The sequence below is a fragment of the Thunnus albacares genome, chromosome 21 (assembly GCF_914725855.1).
Source record: "Thunnus albacares chromosome 21, fThuAlb1.1, whole genome shotgun sequence".
NCBI classification, from domain to species: domain Eukaryota; kingdom Metazoa; phylum Chordata; class Actinopteri; order Scombriformes; family Scombridae; genus Thunnus; species Thunnus albacares.
In genome coordinates this window covers 18,715,236-18,734,870 of record NC_058126.1, presented here as the reverse complement: position 1 = coordinate 18,734,870, position 19,635 = coordinate 18,715,236, and the positions used below count along the sequence as shown (strand labels likewise).

Sequence of the window (19,635 nt, the reverse complement as noted above, 5' to 3'; positions counted from 1 at the left end):
TTACAGTGAAGTAGGAGACATCTTGTGTCCAGCTGTTAAACTTTCAAAATAAACATTTGTTATTATATTCTTGATTTTTTTAATGAGGGAGAAGGAGTAGATGCCATTTTAAGGATTTTAAAGAGGTACTGCACACTTAAACGTATTTTGCGCTGTAAACTAAATCATATGACTGTACTGTAATGAAACCACAGACTGTATAGAATGAAACACATCAATAGGCTACTGATAATCAACAATACAGACACTGACACCAAATTTATTTTAAAAAATCGGCATTTCATGGGTTGAAAGTGGCTCAATATGTCATCTGTTGATAAGATAATTTAACCTTTTTTGTGGGAAAAACCATATCAGACACAAATTATCATCATCAAACTAGAGTATTTTATATACACCTTAAAACATGCCTGAAGAAGATCTTTAAATAATATACTGAATCCCTTTTTAGTCAGAGTTTGTTCCGCGGAGCTGACTCGAGCGACAGCGCTGTGATCACGTGACGGCGAGAGGAGCAGGGTTTTTTCACACTTTTGTAAACAACATGGCGACTCAGGGACTGGCCCTGTTAGCCAACTGATAAAACCGGATGAATACTGTGCTGTCAAACATTCAGCCTGTTTTTTATGTGTGTGATAAACGTCAGCGTTTCATGTTAGACTGCAGTGAGGTAACACATCGGGCACATTATTAAGTTCGCCCCCGAAACGAAAAAGAGCCGGACCGACGAGCTGTCAGGACTGTTTGACAGCTAGACGGTAACATTAACGTTAAGTCGTTAGCATTGTTAGCTTGCTGAACAAAAAGAGCCTCTGCATCTTGAGCATAATGAGCTAAGGTGCAGTAAAGTATGTGTGCTTGCCGACTTAAGTTTGCAGAAGAAGTAGTTGCAGCATGAAGAAGTAGAAGTGTTATATGTCGCGGAAATATTCTGAATTTCCGCTAGTGCAGAGCTTTGTTTTGCTGCCGTTATTACTATTTCCTGCCTGTGTATGTATCACACACTCAATATCTCAATAACTTTTTTCGAGGGTAAATCCAAAACTGTTTGTTTTTGATGTGCTCTCCCTGCCAGGCCCCCTTCAGTCTATGGGCTCTCAGTCCAGTTCTGGGATGTCTGGTGGAAGGGGCTCTTCCAGTGGCAACCCAGTTGAGCAGTCTGAAGCAGGAGAAGCAAACCAGAGCAGCAGCAGCAGTAGCAGCAGCAGCAGCAGCAGCCGAGGCCGCAGGACGGCTGACAGGCAGCCAGGAGACAGACAGCCAGCACCAGAGGAGGACGTTGACTTAGCAGAAGTGCTGGCTTACCTACTGAGGAGGTGAACTGGGGGGGTGTTTGTAGTTTTAAACACACTAACAGTGACACAACTCATGACAATGTTGCCCAGTTTGTTGTTTGTTGGTTTATTGTTTTTATTCATGTGGATAACTGGACAAATGTTGATATCATGACATCACAATGATTCAAGATTCAACATGTTTATTGTCACTCCGGTTATACAAGTACAATCATGTGAAATACTTTGGCTGCAAGGCTCCATTACAGAAAGACAGTAAATACATATATGTATACAGTGACATTAAATATATTAACAAAATATAAAAAGCAATAAAATATATTTGAAAAATATATCAATTATATATATATATATATATATATATATATATATATATATATATTATAACCTTTATATAAACTCAAAAGATAAAAGAAAACAGTCAAAACAAGTATAAATACAGTTAATAAAAGATACGAGATAAACAGATAAATTAAAACAAGTACAGACAGACGTCAAGTGGTTGGTGATCATAGATTTAAAATGTCCAAGAGTTACTAAAGTGTAATTTTTTAGGGTGCTCTGCAAAGAGTTCAAGGCAGTCGGAGCATAAAAACAAAATGCACATCTTCCAAACTCACTACAAACTCTAGGGACTTGTAGTGAAAGCCAGTCATTAGACTGAGTATGATGTGGTCCATAAGACCAATCTAGCATAGATGTGATACAAGATGCTAGCTTCCAAATAAGGGCCTTGTAGATAAATAAATACATATGCTTATCACGTCTCTCAGACAGAGAAGACCACCCAACTTTTCGTACAGAATACAATGATGAGTACTATAAAGATCTCCAGTAAAAACCTAATGGCAGAATGGTAAACAGCATCTGAGGGCTTGAGAGTAGAGGCAGAGACATGCCTATAAATCACATCACCAAAATCCAAGACAGAGAGAAAACAGCTTCAACAATCTTTTTCCTACAAAACATTGGAAAGTTAGTTCTATTTCTATATATATAAAAAAAACAATTTCTTGTTGTAATTTGTTAACAAGATTGTCTATAAGAAATTTGAATGTGACTTTGTCAACTATCCATATGCTAAGGTATTTATATTCTGTAAATTTCTCAATATGGGATCCTTGTACAGTGGAAATATGAAAGTTTTTGCTACCATTACCTCTAGCTTTAGAGAATAACATAAACTTAGTTTTATGTGCATTCAGTACAATTTATGATCATTAAGTGGGAAGGAAAGGAATGTTGCAGATTCTCCATAGCTAGCTGAGCAGAGTCTGCAATACAATATCATTCATGTATACATGTGCATGGCAGTTAGTTAACAATGAAGAAATATGATTAATATAAACTGTAAAAAGAACTGGACCTAGAATTGAGCCTTGTGTAACACCCTTAGCTATCAGTAAAAACTCCCAAGTTCACTGACTGCTGCTGATCAGATAATTCAGGGAACATACATAGGCACTTGAACTAAAACCAACATTACTTGATGTAAATATGTAAAAGCAAGGAGTAATCAACAGTGTCAAATGCCTTGGAGAAGTTCACAAAGATGGCGGAACGATGTTTTTTCTCATCCAAGACGCTGGAAAAGTCATTCACAACCAAAGTCAAAGCAGAAACAGTGCTGTGCAAAAGCCTGAACCTGGACTGATGCAGACTCAGAACAGAGTTTGCAGTGAGAAATTCCTTAAATTGACAATTTACAAGTGAATCCAGAATTTTAGCCAAACAAGACAATTTGGATATTGGTCTGCCCACTCGGCATGTTTAAAATGATAACGGAAATGGCAGTGGAAAAGGGCTATATGGGTTGGGGGTTTTTTTGTTTTGGGGTTTTTTGTTTGCATTTTAAGAAATTATATAATATAATAATACTGGAGTTACTGAGCATAAACAAAAAAAATCAAAGAAAAAAGACAAAAAAAGTAGTGAATAATATGACTGATTACATAAATATCAATTCATAGGATATATTTGATTAAACGGATAAATTTAAGTCAGAGGATACATTATAGGAACAACAACCAGGTATCATGGATACACACACACATGCATATATACATACACATACACATATATTCACACTCACATTCTTGTGTATACCCATGTACAAAGAGAAAGACATCAGTACAATTAATATATTATTATTGTCTTAGTTATCACATCTAACGGGAGGTTCATCAGAAATGTTGTATGTTGTATACCTCACCAATTGTTCCCATCTTTCTTCTAAGGTATGAACTCGATTTCTAATTCTCGTGGTTGTTTTTTCCATTCCATATATTATATTTTATATTTCCTTCCATTTGGAAATTTTGAAATGGCTCCAAAGTCTTAAATTACATTCATAAACACTTCAATTGACTGTTCAGGCTTAGATAAATAAATTAATGTGTCATCTGCATACATTGAAAATTTCTGATTTTCTCCTGCTGTATATATGCCTTTTATTGTCTGTTCTTATCTAAATATGTTGTGCCAGCTGTTCGATACATAGAACAGAAATCAGTGGGGATAACAGATCCCCCTGTCTGGTACCTGGTCCGTATCTTAAAGATATTAGATATTACCCCATTAACTCTGACTCAGGCGTTTGGCTGCTTGTACAAAGCTTTCAACCAATTTATAAAGGTGGTGTGTAAGCCAAAGTTACTTAAGGTTTTAATATAGATAAGGCCATAGGACCTTATCAAAGGCCTTCTTAGCGTCTAGGTAACTATTCCCACAGGGACATTCTGTTTCTGAGCTGTCTCTATAATGTTTAATGTTCGTCTCACGTTATCAACAAGCTGTGTTTGACTTATAAACCCAGTTTGATCTGGATTTATTTGTTGTGGTATAACTTTTGCTAGTCTGGTCGCTAGTAATGAAGATAGAAGTTTATGATCTGTGTTTAAAAGACTGATTGACCTATAGGATGAACAATCTGTAGGATTTTTACCTGGTTTATATAACATTGTTATAATAGAGGAGTTCCACGCTGCTGTCCATGTTTCGTTATCCAGTGTCCAATTATAGGCTTTACATAGAAATGCAAAAAGGTCAAACTGGAATTCTTTGTAAAACTTGTTTGTATGTCCATCACTTCCAAGAGGCTTATCTATTTTATTAATATGATTATAAATCTCCTCCTCTGATATTGCCTACGTAAGTGTGATATTCTGTTCTTCTGTAACTTTAGGTAAGTTCAGCTTTTTGGAAAAACTGCATTAACTTATCTTTGTTTACAAGATTTTCGGCAGCATCATAGAGATCCTGGTAATATTTTGCAAATTGGTTTGCTATCTCATTCCAGCCCCTTATTATTACCTTTTTATCCTTTTCATTTACCTGCATACTGATGCCTTCTTTTGCTGTTTTTAAGTTTGTAGGCCAACACCTTAGCTGCTCTGGGGCCTCCATCATATGTTCTTTGTCTTACAATGGACAGTGATTTTTCTACTTCCATATTTAAGAAATCATTCATTGCTACTTTAGCCTCTTTAAGGTTCTTCAATACTTAGGTTTCCCTGGATATTTATGTACTTTTTCTAATTTCTTATGTACTTATGTACTTTTTCTAATTTCTTATGTACTTTTTTCTAATTCCTCAATTTTCCTTTCAAGTGATTTTCTTACATTTGTTTTTGTTTTTTCATAAAGGAGGCATAGGCTAATATTCCACCCATTAGAACAATCTTTGCCCCTTCCCATAACATTACTGGATCTTCTGTATCGTTATACATTGTATAGTCTTGTAACACTCTTTTTAGCTTTGTTTTAAACTCATTTTCTAAAAGGAGGAAGTTATTAAATATCCAATTACCAGCACCTTTTCCTTACCTCTCCTTAATGTCATTTGTGACAGTGCATGATCTGATAAGTGTATTTGGCCAATTTTATTACTTTAACTTAAAAGGGCTATATGAGTTGCTTGAGTCAAGGTCAGTACATGAAAAATGTATACTGTTACATCACTTCATCACTTAATAAGTGATTTAATTGATCAGTACATCAATTTATGATCTACTGATCGCCATAAATTGGTGATATCTAAATGAGATTTTTAAGGTACAGTACCAGTCAAAGGTTTGGACACACTTTTCATTCAAGTGACTGGGAAGGTGTGTCCAAACTTTTGACTGGTCGTGTAGATCTGTCAAATATGCAACCTTTTACAGAGGAAAGTAAAGTAACACTTGTCACATCTACAGTAGCTGCTGTGAAGGTGACTTGTAATCGCTCAGTTTACCAGACACTCTTTTAAATAGAGGGAAAGTTGGCAGTGTTTTTCACCTCTCTGTTAAGTGAACAAATAATTGAAACATCACATTACATTCCAATGCTGGTACAGCCTAGTGGAGGTCGGGAATTTCCCATTCCAGTTTGATTTTAATGCAGTTAAAGAGACGGGGGAAATTTCTGAATATTCCCTCTGTTAACAACCACTTCCAAAAAAAATGGTTTTCAACACTTGGAACTGATCCATGACAGTAGAGGGGCCTCTAGTAATAACACAGCAGAGGAGTTAGAACTAGAAAGTACCTGGATCTGTAAGCGTCAAAATAGAAAAGTAGCACTCTGGCTTCTCACTTCAGTTAGCTTTGAACAACCCTGGAGCGAGCCACTGGTCCTCCATCTGTTAAAGTGGAACTGCTCAGTGGAGAAACAGTACAAAACGGTTGCTGTACCAAAGCATGCTGTAGGTAGACTGGTGTCTGGGCAGCAGGACTGCAGCTGGACTAGTTACATTCTGAATGACTAATTGATTTGTGGATGTGATTTTTCAATATTACAAGGATTTATTTTGACACACAGTTATCAGCATTTGAGATTTCTGTTCCACTTTTGCTTGCTATGCTTTGAAATTCTTATTTATGTTGCACACATTGCTGTAGAGGGTTAAATAAATTTGATCATTTGTCTCAACCTGGATTGATTTGTTGTTAAACTGATGTGTTTGTGCAGGGGCCAGGTTAGACTGGTCCATGGCAGTGGAGCCACGGGGCTGCAGCTGGTCCAGTCATACTCTGACTCTGATGAGGACAGTGATGGAGCCTGGGAGGGTCGACTGGGTGACCGCTACAATCCACCAGGTAACCTACTGACACAAACAATTTAATCAGAATGTATCTTTTGTATGTAAAATGTTTGTTGTCAGATATTAACTTATACTGAGACTTGTTTTTTGTTTTATCTTGCCAGTTGACACCCAGCCTGACACAAACGAGGTGGACCGCAGTGAGATCCGAACTCAGATCCTGTTGGCCACGGCCTCCTCTAACCTGAAAGGCCGACACAGTTTCACCCACATGCTAGCAGAGGTCAGACCACAGATATACAAACTAAAAACCAGCAGTCGTACTGGAGACCAGACTAGAGTGCAACTGGCAAATTTCTAGCATTAAAATAACAGCAAGAGGCATGAATTAACATTATGAGGATTTGTTTCCATAAGTTTCATTTACAATTCTATGAGAATATTTTGAAATAAGTAAGAGCTCTACTTTTACCATTTTGTCCAAAGATTTTAATCACTTATTTGTGTTGGACAGACTGTAAATGTGGACCAGCTTCATCATGTTTTTGTGCTTGTGCTTTGTGCTTCTTAGAGAGAACAAGGCAGGTGTAGAGGCTCCAGTTTTTCCCATGGAGAGTGCAGTCGTATCCGCACACAGTAAGTGTTATTAAAGCTCTACAAACCTTCAAATATCATTTCATACCAAATTACCAATAAGTGACACTATACGTTTTTATGAAACTCTACAATACACCACACATGATGTTTACAAGAGGACTCGTGCTGCTGTCTGTCGAGTGATATTGACCCTTGTGTTCCCTCACAGTTTCCTGCCAAACGATGTATCCCATAAGGATACATACCAGCAGAAAGCCTTCTGTGGAGTGTACAGCGAGGATGGCAACATGTTCCTCTCTGCCTGCCAAGGTAAATATCCCGATATCCAACATGAGAAACCCGAGGAACTAAATCATATCTGAAAGCGATTCTTAGAGTTTGTTTAAAACTGCTCAGACTACCAAATTATCAGGGCCATTTATGTAGTGTCATGTACAAAATGGGGTCAGTCACAGAGAAGTTTTAACTCCTTAACTACATAACTATCTGACATCAAACTAGTGTAAAACAAACTACATAAATACAAATTTGGTAGCATCATATCATATTCATTCATTTTCATTACTATTTTCCTTGAAATTTCACTTCTTTTTTAAGTTAAATTGCTGTTTTTTGTAAGAAAACAGTATAAGTCATGAACAACAGGTCTTCAAAAGCTACCACAGCCACCCCCTAAACTATTCAATACACATTAAAAACATGATAAAGACAAAATGAGTGTGATTGTTATAACATAACAACAAGGAAAAATTAAATTTTTTACATGAACTCTTTAGATCCTTTAAAATAAATCCAGCTATGATTTAATTTGAACTTTTTTTGTTGTTGTTTCTTCTGTTACTCGCTACAGATCAGAACATCCGCTTGTACGACACCAGCAGGGGGCGCTTTCACCTACAGCAAACAGTGAAGGCGCGAGACGTTGGTTGGAGTGTGCTGGACGTGTGCTTCACCCCAGATGCACAGCATGTGCTCTACTCTAGCTGGTCTGACTACAGTAAGGCTACGGGTCATGTTAGATACTGTATGATGTAAGGAGGCCAAAGAGCCAATCATTATAGTGTTTTGCTTTCAAGTGTTGTGGCTTGGACAGCTACTCATTCCCCAAGAACCACACACGTTACCCATGTTTGACTTTCAATAGTGTTGCAGTAACATCAAAACAAATCAGATGCTGGCCATTATAACTTTAACATAGCATTTGCAAATTTTTATAATTTACCTTTTATGATGTTCATACCAATTCATAAGACATGCTAAATATGACAGTGTATCTCATGCTACCCATAAATCTTTGTGTTTGTATTCTCACTCACTGTATGCATCTCAGTTTGCCTATTTGGAGTTACTAAAATTATATTGTTTTAAGGGGCTCAAAGATAAAAACAAACTTAATTGGACATGCTTAGTGTGACTGTGAAACAAAAAATCTAAAGAATTCCCTTTATAATTTACAGGAATTTAATGTTCTCTTATGTTAACACTAATAATAACTCCTCAGCTAACTTGTTGGTGCATTAAAAAGCACTGGAACTACATTCAGGGGCCCGTTTATTAGGCACAACTAGCTAAAACCAAAGCAGTCAAAAACAACAATTTTGCAATAAATCCCACCTTCATGAAGGTTAGTTTTTTTAACTGGCAACTGTTTGTGTATTTAAAGACCAAACTGACTTCTTTAAGGCAGAGTTAGCCAAACAGGAGCTATATTTGTACTGTAGCCTAACATTAACCAAAGCCTCAGGAAATACTGGGCATAGGTCTTTTTTAATGTTTACTATTAAGACTATAAATAGACTATTATTAGTTGTGTTCCGCCATCAGTTACATAACATGTTGTTTTACTCATCTGTTCCGTCTGTCTCTGTGTCTTCTCCACAGTTCATTTGTGCAGTATAGATGGAGACAGTGAAAACCACACCGCCCTGGACCTCAAGTTAGTGTTTCCCTCATAGTAACTTATAACATTACGGAGCAGGTAATCTATCATTCCCTACCAGCTGGTCCTCCTCCCCCTTCATTACCACCTGGATGAATGATGCTGTCAGAACTTGTCACCTCAACATCCATCCTCTCGCTCCATGTGTGTTACTTTGTTAATTGCAGAGATCATTACGACCCATTTTCAACAAAGCACTACCATTAAACTCACAGTCCCTCTAACAATAGCGTTGTTTAAGAGGTGATGCATGCCTTCATCAAGCTTTTTTTGGTGTGAGATTGACAGCGTAGTTGTAATTAAATAATGGTGCTATTGCTGTGGTGTCAACCTGCTTGTGTGTGTGTGTGTGCTGTTGTGCTTTGTAGTCCAGATGAGAGGAGGTTCTGTGTGTTCTCACTGGCTGCATCCACAGATGGCAAAGAGATCCTGGGAGGGTGAGTACAATTTGCTTTTATGTTTCAAGGCGGTGACAGACAGAGCTGAGAGCAGGACTGAAGTCTCTTTCAGAAATGTAAATTCAAGCAGCTCTTCTTGTTCTGACAGCTGTCTGCTCAAAGTGGAAGTTGAATACACTTTTTCCTTCTTGTAGCCAGTGTTATGAATACTTTAGTTTGGAAGACAAGTACCTCATATAAAACAGACTCAATCCAGGCAGATCAGTAGCATTAAACCACTTCATTTGAATTTGTCTCCTTTCAGAGCAAATGACGGCTGCCTTTACGTTTTTGATCTTGAGCAGAATAAGCGGACGTTGAAGGTTAGTGTGTGTGAGTGCATTTGGTGTTTTTTGCTTTGCCTGCAATGTGTGTACCTGAACCTGACTCATGCTCACCTCTGTCTGCTTGTGCCTCATCCTGCGGCCAAGGTGAGCCGGACATTAACAGACCAAAAAGTGCGCCGGCTCACATAAAGTTTAACACCGCTCTGCTGCTGTCTGTAGCAGCAGAAAGTCCAGCTCCACCCCACCATGGGACAGGGGAGTTAAACCCACCTCCCTCCTCCTCCCACAACCCACCCTCTGCGTAGAAGTCAGTAGCTGACCTCTACCATCTGCTTCATCACTGTCTTAAGTTCTTTCTCATTCTGTCCCTCCATTACCTCTGCGTCGGTGTGTGTGTGCTTTATCTCTGAACTTCTTCCTTTTGCCCAATTGTGCTGTTCTTTCACTTCCTCGTGTTTATTTTTCATATTGTTAAAAAATCCCATGAAAAAAACAAAACCAACAATGAATTGAACCTACTGACAAGTCCAAGTCTGATATACAGTAGTTTATTTTTCTCCATTGTCCTTCCAAATACAAAATGAGCCACACTGTTGCACTGGTTGACATGTTCCTTTATAACCATGAACACACACACACTGTAGTTTATTTGAAGTCAACGTCACACACACCATCCTGCTGCAGGAAACACTCACTATAGTGCCAAATAAATGGATGAAAATAGTCCTCAACTAAAGTAGTGTTAACCTCTGCTTAAATAATGTTTGCTAAATACTACACTAACCACCTGTTTTAGGAAATTACTGAATCATTTGAAAAAATGAAACTATATTTGTGACCATTTTTAAAGGTGTACGCCTTCAATAGGAACCAGTGGGTTTTGTGGCTGAGGGCCGCAGACAGGATAGAGAAGTCAGAAAGTATTGAGAGGTTGACTAAAGTATTGTTGGTTTTGGTATTTTTATAGGATTTATTTACAATAATTGAAAAATAGAATATTGCCAGCCTTTTCATTTAACAGAATTAAATATTATACAAACTACAGTAAACTTATTATTGTCCTTTTTCTAAACTGGACACTTTATTCCTTTTACATTTTATTAAAATGATGGAGTGGCCCTCTGTTATTCAGTCTCGAAGGTAGACTCATCAAGTATTTCATATGTACATATGTGTCACTAAATGCAATGACAACTCTAATAGAGGAATACAGTAGCTCAGTTAACATTCACTTCCTGTGTAGCTACGCTTCCAAAGCTTGTTTGTAGCACTGACCTGCTCATCTGCTGCAGAGAACTGAACATTTATTTGTCCAAGTTTCACTGTGCTGGCTCACGAATCCTACTAATGTTCTACAGCACACTCTACACAGACATGCACAAGCACACAGAAGAACACATTTTCACATAAGCCTTACTGACGTGCACGCCCTCCACTCTGAAATAGACTTTTTCTTTTACGTCTCTCCCCGTCAGATTGATGCCCACGAGGACGATGTGAATGCGGTGGCGTTCGCAGACAGCTCGTCCCAGCTGCTCTTCTCTGGCAGCGACGACGCACTGTGCAAGGTGTGGGACAGACGGACGCTGCGGGAGGACAGACCGCAGCCTGTCGGACAGCTGGCCGGCCACCGAGACGGCATCACCTTCATCCACAGCAAGGTGGGGGAGGGGAGAAGAAGAGAGGAATACTGCGGGTGTTTTATCAGTCTGTCAATGAAAAGTTACGGGTAGTAGAGTTTGACTGATGATTGGAGCAATTTTTAGAGAGTTGATCAATTTAAATGCCTGCGATTAAAGTACCTCATCAGCAGCCGGATCTCCTGCTCTAGTCCTCTATATTTAGTTATTCATGTCACTATTTTCTTTTATAAATCTGATCATCCCCACTTGTGTCGTGACTGTGCTAGGGTGATGCCCGCTATCTGATCAGCAACTCGAAGGACCAGTCCATCAAGCTCTGGGACGTCAGGAAGTTCTCACCGAAAGAGGGGCTGGCAGCCTCACGTCTGGCTGTCACCCAGCAGAACTGGGATTACCGCTGGCAGCAGGTTCCCCAGAGAGGTGAGGAAGGGAGAGAAAGGAGCCACTAGTGGGAGGAAGGAGGGGAGAAGGGCAAGAGGAGGACAAGCGGGGGAGAGGTCACATGGAAGAATAAAAGAGGAGGAGATTAAAGATGAAGCGAGGTTATAAAAGAAGGGAGAGAGGGCCAATGACAGAGAGGTGAGACGTGGGAGTGTGTGTTGAGAGTAAGGGGATACGACAGTTATAAAACCATGGATGGGGAGATGAGTGATTACTATTACAAGTCAAAGAGGAGGGAAGGAGTAGAGGAGAGGTGAAGGAAAGGAGCTCAGATAATGAGATTGAGCAGGGAGAAAGAAGGCGGAAGGGGGGGAACTACTTTTTTAGCTATATCGTAGATGTTCAGGATGGAAATCGTACAAAACTCAGCTCAGTTATATGATTACTTTTAGGTGCTGAAAAAAGCATAAAAGTCTCTTTACAAATCTTGTTTCTTTACGTTTTGGGCCTGTTGTCCCTTTCAGCCCTGAAGAGACACAAGCTGACAGGTGACACCTCAGTGATGACCTACCGCGGTCACGGCGTTCTGCACACCCTCATCCGCTGCCGTTTCTCTCCAGAGTTCAGCACAGGGCAGAAGTTCATCTACTCTGGCTGCTCCACTGGCAAAATCATCAGTGAGTCTCAACAATCAAATCAATCCAACAACTCTTGAGTTTTTTGTGGGATTATGCTGCATCTGTCCTCACATTATACTGTATGTCTTGTCTGCAATGTGTAGTTGTGTTATTTCGTATCTTCCACCAAGTGTGTCAGTCATTAACCCTTTTTCGTGTCTGTGCAGTTTATGACATACTGACGGGTACCGTGGTCTCCAAACTGTCAGGCCATGAAGCGTGTGTGAGGGACGTCAGTTGGCATCCGTACGAGGACAACATCATCAGCAGCTCTGTGAGTGCAAACTGTTCGACTGGAGATAACATGAAAATACACTTCAGAAAAATTGTAAAAGGATTGAATAGAGCAGCATTAAATTACAGTATTTCCTCTAGTAACGGAATATCAAGAAATTAAGAGAAATCAGAGAATTTTATATGTTTTCTGGTAACAGTTAGAAATCAAATAGACTATTTGTGGAAATAAATTAGTTATTTTTCTGTATATTGCATTAAATTGCACTTTTTAGCAGTTTCTATCCCCGCTGTAGAGGATGCTTCTGTTTTTTCTGAATGGAAAACAACATTTTCTTATTGTCTGCCATTTAGTGAACTCAGGTTATTGACGTAGCCACATGGTTATTGCAAAATGTTAGGTCATTGCCCATCTCTGTCTCCTTTCATTTTCTGTCATCTCTCCACTCTCTGCCAATAAAGGCAGAAATGTCCAAATTATAATAATAATTTTTTTAAAAGACATACTTACATAGTTTGTTAATTACAGAAGTGCACTGTTCAGTGATCTTGCGTAACTTTTTTTGTTGTTTTTAAGTTAGTTGTATACAAAAAATGCTCTATTATACATGTGTAACCTCAGGTCTCAGAGTAGTATGGGTGAGATGTCTCATTAGGGGATACGCCCCCCTGTGATTCCTCAGAAGCATTTATCTCATTACACCAATCCTGATTGGCTGGTGATCATGGCGCCATGTCAGGTGGTTCCACCTACCTTTAAACAGCTTACGCTACTATGCAGGTGTCATTTAAAATAAGCACCTCTTCTTGCTTCACTGCAGCAAGAAGGGTTGTCTGGTGAGACATCTCACTCATACTACTCTGAGAACCAGGGTTACGCAAGTAACCTAAAGTTCTCATGCATAGTATTCGTTTGAATGTCTCACTATGGGATATGGAGACTCCCGCATTGCCAGGCAAGCTTATCTCAGCAACCACCAGCACTCAAACAGTAGTACTCTAGCCCAGTACTGTGTGAGCTACACAGAGAGCAGAGACATCCAGTCTGTAAAACCAGACAAAAGTGAGGGGCAAAGACCAGCTCACTGCTGCACAAATGTCCTGAATGGAAACCCCTCTAAACAAAACCAAGGATGTGGCCAGACCATGAGTGGAATGAGCTTGCAGGCCTGCTGGTGCCTGCAGTCCCTGGCCCGTATAAGCTAGAGCAAGCGCCCCCACAACCCCGCAGGAGAGCCGTTGCTTTGTAATAGGTTTTTCAATATGGGGATTAGCCGAGGATACAAAGAGTTGGTCACCTCTCCGAAATCTCTTAGTCCAGTCCATATAGATGGGCAAGACACAAACTGGACACAGCATGTGCAACTGCTGTTCTTTAGGGGAAGAAAAAGGCGGTGAAGAGAATACCGTGAGCCAACAACCTTGGGCACAAAGGCGAGGTTAGGTTTTAGTGACACCCTGACATGCCCTGGGGCAAACAGAGTATATGAAGGGTGCACTGACACTGTCTTCAAAGACATATGTTTCAAGTCAACCTCCTCCAGTGTAGAGATGCACTGATACTGATACTGATATCGGATATCGGTCCAATACTGACTCAAATAGCTGGATCAGGTGTTGGTGACAATAGGCCGATCTGGTATTGAATACCATTCAATAATACCATTATTACTATGTATTTATTTGTTACATTTTGTTAGAAAAACAATGTTTAAGTCAAGCCTGATTATACGTTACACATAAAAGAATGATCCCAGTCTCTTCCACGCCGTGAGGCATACAGCTTATTAATGAAACACTGGTATCACATCGGTACTTGGTATTGGCCAAAGCCCAAGTATCGGTATCGGGACTGAAAAAGTTGGATCGGTGCATCCCTACTCCAGTGGTTCACAAGGAGGGCCAGAGAGCCCATCCAAAACCACCGCCAAGTCCCGTGGGGGCGCCAGCGGCCTGGAAACAGGAAGGAGCCTATGCGCCCCTTTCATAAAACAGCCGACCAATGGATGTTGGCATGCTGTTTTACCATCAAACCCCACATGACATGCAGCAATAGCAGCCAAGTACACTTTAGTTGGAGAAGGCTTTGTGTGTGTCAATCAAATCCTGCAGAAATGACCGTGCATTGAAAGGAAACGTGTCCCTGCCTGAGACACCGCTCCTCAAACACCTAATATTTACAGTCATAAAAAGACCTGCTGGAGGATGCTCTAGTGCTCTGAATGGTGTTAATTACATTCTGAGGCAGCCCCACTGTGCTTAAATTATACCACTCATGGGGCAGGCTCGTAGAACCAGGCATTCCGGATGAGGTTGAAAGAGTGTACCCCCCGCCTGGGACAACATGTCCCTGTGCAGCGAGAGTTGCCACGGCTGTCCACACAACAGTTGATAAATCTCCACCAGCCAGTGCACTGCTGGCCAGTGCAGAGCTATTAGAATCAGTGTGTGGCAGTGCTCCCTCACTGTGGACAGAGTGGGGAGTATCATAGCCAAAGGAGGAAATGCATACAGGAGGATGGGTGGCAGATGTGTGCGAGCACGTCCACGCTGAGAGGTGCGCTTAATCCTCGCATTGAGAAGAGCAGTGGACACTGTGGGTTTTCTGTTGTCGCGAACAGACCCACCTCAGCCCGGCCGTAATACATCCACACTTCCATGCGCCACAATTACTGGGTGCAGAGTCCGTTCTCCGTATAGTGGCGTGCCCCTGGTTAGCAGCCAGGTTCAGGACCCCCGGGATGTGTTGCTCTCAGAGACAGGAGTTGCCTGCTTTGTCGTATTGTCTGTTCTCACCAGGACATGGTGCCCACTGAGAAACGGGAGAAAGTGCTTCAGGGTGAGAAACACCGCCAAGAGCTGCAAATAATTTATATGGGACTGCTGGAGACCCCTGCTCCAGAGGCCCCTCACAGACCAGTCACCCTGGCGCACCAAACGTAACAGAGATGCATGAGTGAGCATCCTGAATTTGCATTTTCTGAGGTATTTGTTCAGAGCTCATAGATCCAGGATAAGGTGAATTTCACACCCCCTGTTTGGGGGACCAGAAAATACCTGGAGTAAAATCTGCTTTGACTCTGTTCGGGTGGCACTATACATATTGCTCTCTTTGCTAACAGCAAGAGAATTTCCCCCTGTAGAATGCGAACTGACTCCTTCTGAGCCTGAGAATATATTATGCCTGAGAAGTAAGGAGGAGTGACAGCAAATTGAAGCCTGTATCCCCGTGATATTGTTCTCAGCACCCAGGCTGTGTGCCCCCAATAATTTTGTTATGGGGCCCTCTAGCAGAGGAACGCGGCCGTAGCCCCAGGTCTGGATGCCGAAGTGAAACATGGTTTAATGGTTCATTCAAGACATGTGATGGCATGCTTGTGTGAACTGGAGGAGAGACAAGGGTCACTGTTTCCACAACACAGAGTCTTTCCCTCTGGGCTGGGACGTGCCAGTGCTGCTCTGGTGTCGCACAGAGCAACGGGGAGTTGGGGCTGGCGAATGGGGAATGTCCAGCTCCATCACCAGTGGGGAGAGGGGGGGGGCTGTCAAACCAAGGCCGCCAAAAATCTAGCTGTGGCGTGACTAGGTGAAGAGCACTCCGGTCTATGGTGAAGGCCAAGGGGTTGAAGTGTATCTAGGTAGCTAGCGCCCCAACGACGGAGTGTATGCTCTGAAGCATGAAGAGATGCGTGAATGACACCTGTGTCGTAGCACAAGCTATTTAAAGGTAGGTGAAACCACCTGACACAGATGTTGCGATCACCAGCCAATCAGGATTGGTGTGATGAGATAAATGCTACTGAGGAATACTGAAGGGCGTGTATCCGATAGTGTGACATCGGAACGAATATTATGCATAAGAACATGTCTTTTCCCATGAGACAGCATTGCAGCCAGAAAATTATTAATGTGCTTCCCAAATTAATGAGACTGAAAAGCAGCGCAGAGACCGCAAGTGCAGCCTTTAATGTCAAGACTCCACCTATTTTTAACTCAAATAAAATACAGATTTCAGCTTTAAAAAATCCAGAAAGAAAAAAAAAACATTAACAAGACTGAAAAAGTTAAGAAAAGCCACTGAAAATTTTGGGAAATTCAAATCAGAGCAACTGTGGCAAACCAGTAAAACATAACTAAAAATTATTTGTGTCACATTTTTACCTCCCCCGTCTTTTATTTTCTCCACAGTGGGACGGAGCCGTTCGAATGTGGGTGCACAAACAAACCCGTCCTCTAGAGGAGAGAGAGAGGGAGAGAGACTGACAGACAGACAGCAGGAGAAAGGCCTTGAGACAGCGAGAGAAGAGTAACAGGAACAGATGTCAGAGGAAGTGACATCATCACAGATGGGGGACGAGGCCAGCCCAAACGGAGGAAGGCAATAAGCTAACAAAGACTGAGAGACACTTAAATATCTTTTAAATTCAATGCTGGATATTAATGATTACAGTTATAGCGTGGTTGTGATGTGTTCATTTGGAAGGCATTGTAGCCTTACATTGTCAAATGCAGATTAGGGCACAGTGGGATGGCCTACTTGTTTGCTTTTTTTTTTCCCATTGTCTTGCGCAAAATGAACAGGCCAAAGCTTTTGAATTTGGCCTGAAACACTTCACGCCAAACGTGCTGAAGCTCAAAAATGCAAAGCACTGCTTAATGAGCTATTGAAATTTAATGGTAAGTTAGTTATATGAATAAATCAATGTTGGATATTGCAGGGAGAAACTGATGATGATAATTCTGTACAAATGTATAGTATTTTAATGGTATGTGTGTTCAGGGAGTGTTTAGGTTGTTGTCAGCGTGCTGATTTGGCATCAGTTTTGACTTTCCTGGTATGAGTAACATAAGCTGTGTCCCATTTCAGGGGCTGTCTGATTCAAAGTCCACATTTAGAGACCAAATATATTCTAATAATCCAGTACATTATTTGTCAGTTGCCCTAAGTCACAACTTCTAAACCTGGCTATTATGTAGCTTTCCTGAGTTTACCATTGGTCCACCACTTGGTCAACTTCATGGGGTTCAACTTGTCTCAATTCTAAAGACAACCTCTGAATTTAACCACAGTAGTGGTCTGAGGTCTTATTATTGATCCTGGGTCAACTCTGTAAACACAATCCTGAGTCGACAAAAAAAAAAAATATATATATATAAGTAATTTTGTTTGCCAATATAAAAATGTGATCTGTTTAAATGATTTGAATGTATGTGATAAAATACGTCAAGGCCAGAATCCGATGAAGGGACTGGGAATGTGTGTGCGTGGATGAAAACTTGCACACTGATCTGTTTATGCAATTTTCAGGTGTTTATATCAAAGCCCATATTTCACTCCCCGTTGTTTTACAGTAACAATAAAACCTTTCTTCAAATGTATCTCAGTGAACAAGAGTGTTTTACTGAATAATTACTGTGAAGTCGGCTTTAATAATGCAAAAGTAGGACACTTAGAAAATGGAACAATTTCATATCCTGTTTGCAGTGACACTTCTCAAAAATGTTGTCACACTGAACAGATAATCACATGACACTCAATGATAATCTGTTTTTAATTGTCTTTGCCTTAAATGTTTCACTCAGCTTAATAAAATTGCCAGACACACATTTGCCAGTAGCTGGCGGAAGAACTACTCAGATCCTTTACTTAAGTAAAAGTACCAGTGCAGCAATGTAAAAATATGAAAAAATCCTACTTAAGCTAAAGTACATAAGTATTAGCAGCAACATCCTTAGACTATTAAAACTGAAGCATCAGTGTTTAAGCAGCATGTTACTGTTGTAGCTGCTGGAGGTGGAGCTATTTTAACTACTTTATATACAGTTAGCTTGTTTAGTCCAGTGGTTCCCAGCATAGGGGTCAGGCCCCTCCAAAGCGTCACCAGATAAGTCTGAGGGGTCATGAGATGATGATGGAGAGGAAAGAAGAAAAAACAAAAAGTTCTGCCATACAAATCTTTCAGTTTTAGACTTTTTCTCTAATCTTTGATTTTTGGTGAAATATTGGATCATTTGTACATTTATTAAAATTAAACCATATAAGAGATTTTGGAGGGAAAAATCACTATTCACTGCTTTTTGTAAGACTGCAAGAAGGTTGGAAACCACTGGTTTCATCTTTAACAATGTTCTGTATTTTAATTGTTATATTATCCGTTGTGTCAAATCTTCATTTGAAAAGTAACTAAAGCTGTCAAATAACTGTAGTGGAGTAGAAATATAAAGTAGCAAAAAAAGGAAATACTCAGGTAAAGTACCTCAAAACTGTACTTACTGTAAGTACAGTACTTGTAAATGTAAAAGTATTTAGTTACTTTCCACCACTGCCAAAACTACACACAGAGACAACTTCCAATTAGTTGCTACAGGAACCAAAGTCACGTGAAGGTCATAGTAATGGCAGCAATGCAGTAAGAGCTCTAAAATTAGACCGCAATTCTTTTGCATGTCTGGATTCATTTACACTTACTGTCCCTGCTTACGAACATGATTCTCATAAAAACACAGATGTGGTAATAATCTTGTCATCCCAGCTGCGGTTTCAATGAAAGGAGTAAATCATTTATTTAAAGGAAGAGGAGACACACTTCTGGAAAACTTTGCTAGATCCAGAGAATAAAATCATCACAAATGTTTGTCCTGTTAATAGGTTTTGAATAGGTTTTTGAGGTCTTAAATTATAAAGCCACTTGGGACATTTGAAGGAAAGAAATGACAATTAAAAAAACAGGACAGACAATAATATAGCTGCTCCCATTATTACTGTTAGTATATTGGTATATACTTGTGTTAGTCTGTATTTGTTAATGTACTGTATATTAGTAGAAGAGCTGGATGTCTTGGCTTAAGTATGAATCCCATGGAAAGATGAAAATGTACTCAACTTGGCTCTGGGGGTTGAAGAGGTTTAAGAGGCTCTGGCTTGAGAGGAGGGCAGAGCCTGGAAATAAAAAGACTGAAAGTGCTGTGAGAAAACGCAGCTGTTCAGAGCGCCAAATGCAGGCTGGCAACAGTTTATAACTTAAATTAGTTTTGGCTCCAACAGCTGATTCTAAGAATGGAGAGACTAAAGGAGAACCAAAGAAGGAACCAGTCATCCATTTAGTGTCAGAATGATTTTTT

The 19,635-nt window shown here is 40.2% G+C and overlaps 1 protein-coding gene across 4 annotated transcripts; it reads left to right on the top strand.

Annotated features, from left to right (window-relative positions):
- The first annotated feature begins 515 nt into the window (after window positions 1–515).
- On the top strand, window positions 516–17,892 carry dcaf11 (ddb1 and cul4 associated factor 11). 4 transcript variants are annotated; one of them, XR_006399813.1, is made up of 16 exons: window positions 517–758; window positions 1,076–1,316; window positions 6,246–6,373; window positions 6,483–6,601; window positions 6,890–6,954; window positions 7,124–7,224; window positions 7,766–7,912; window positions 8,797–8,851; window positions 9,223–9,291; window positions 9,557–9,614; window positions 11,054–11,239; window positions 11,488–11,641; window positions 12,127–12,279; window positions 12,447–12,553; window positions 16,702–16,837; window positions 16,868–17,892. XR_006399813.1 is itself a non-coding variant. In XM_044339939.1 (15 exons), exons 2-15 carry the CDS (start codon window positions 1,090–1,092, stop codon window positions 16,774–16,776), a joined length of 1,644 nt encoding a protein of 547 aa, XP_044195874.1. In that variant the 5' UTR covers window positions 516–769; window positions 1,076–1,089; the 3' UTR covers window positions 16,777–17,892. The 4 variants fall into 4 exon arrangements, 3 of the variants coding, with proteins under 3 accessions (XP_044195874.1, XP_044195873.1, XP_044195875.1); XM_044339939.1 differs by having other exon boundaries at window positions 516–769; window positions 16,702–17,892; XM_044339938.1 differs by having other exon boundaries at window positions 16,702–17,892.
- Window positions 17,893–19,635: the final 1,743 nt, after the last annotated feature.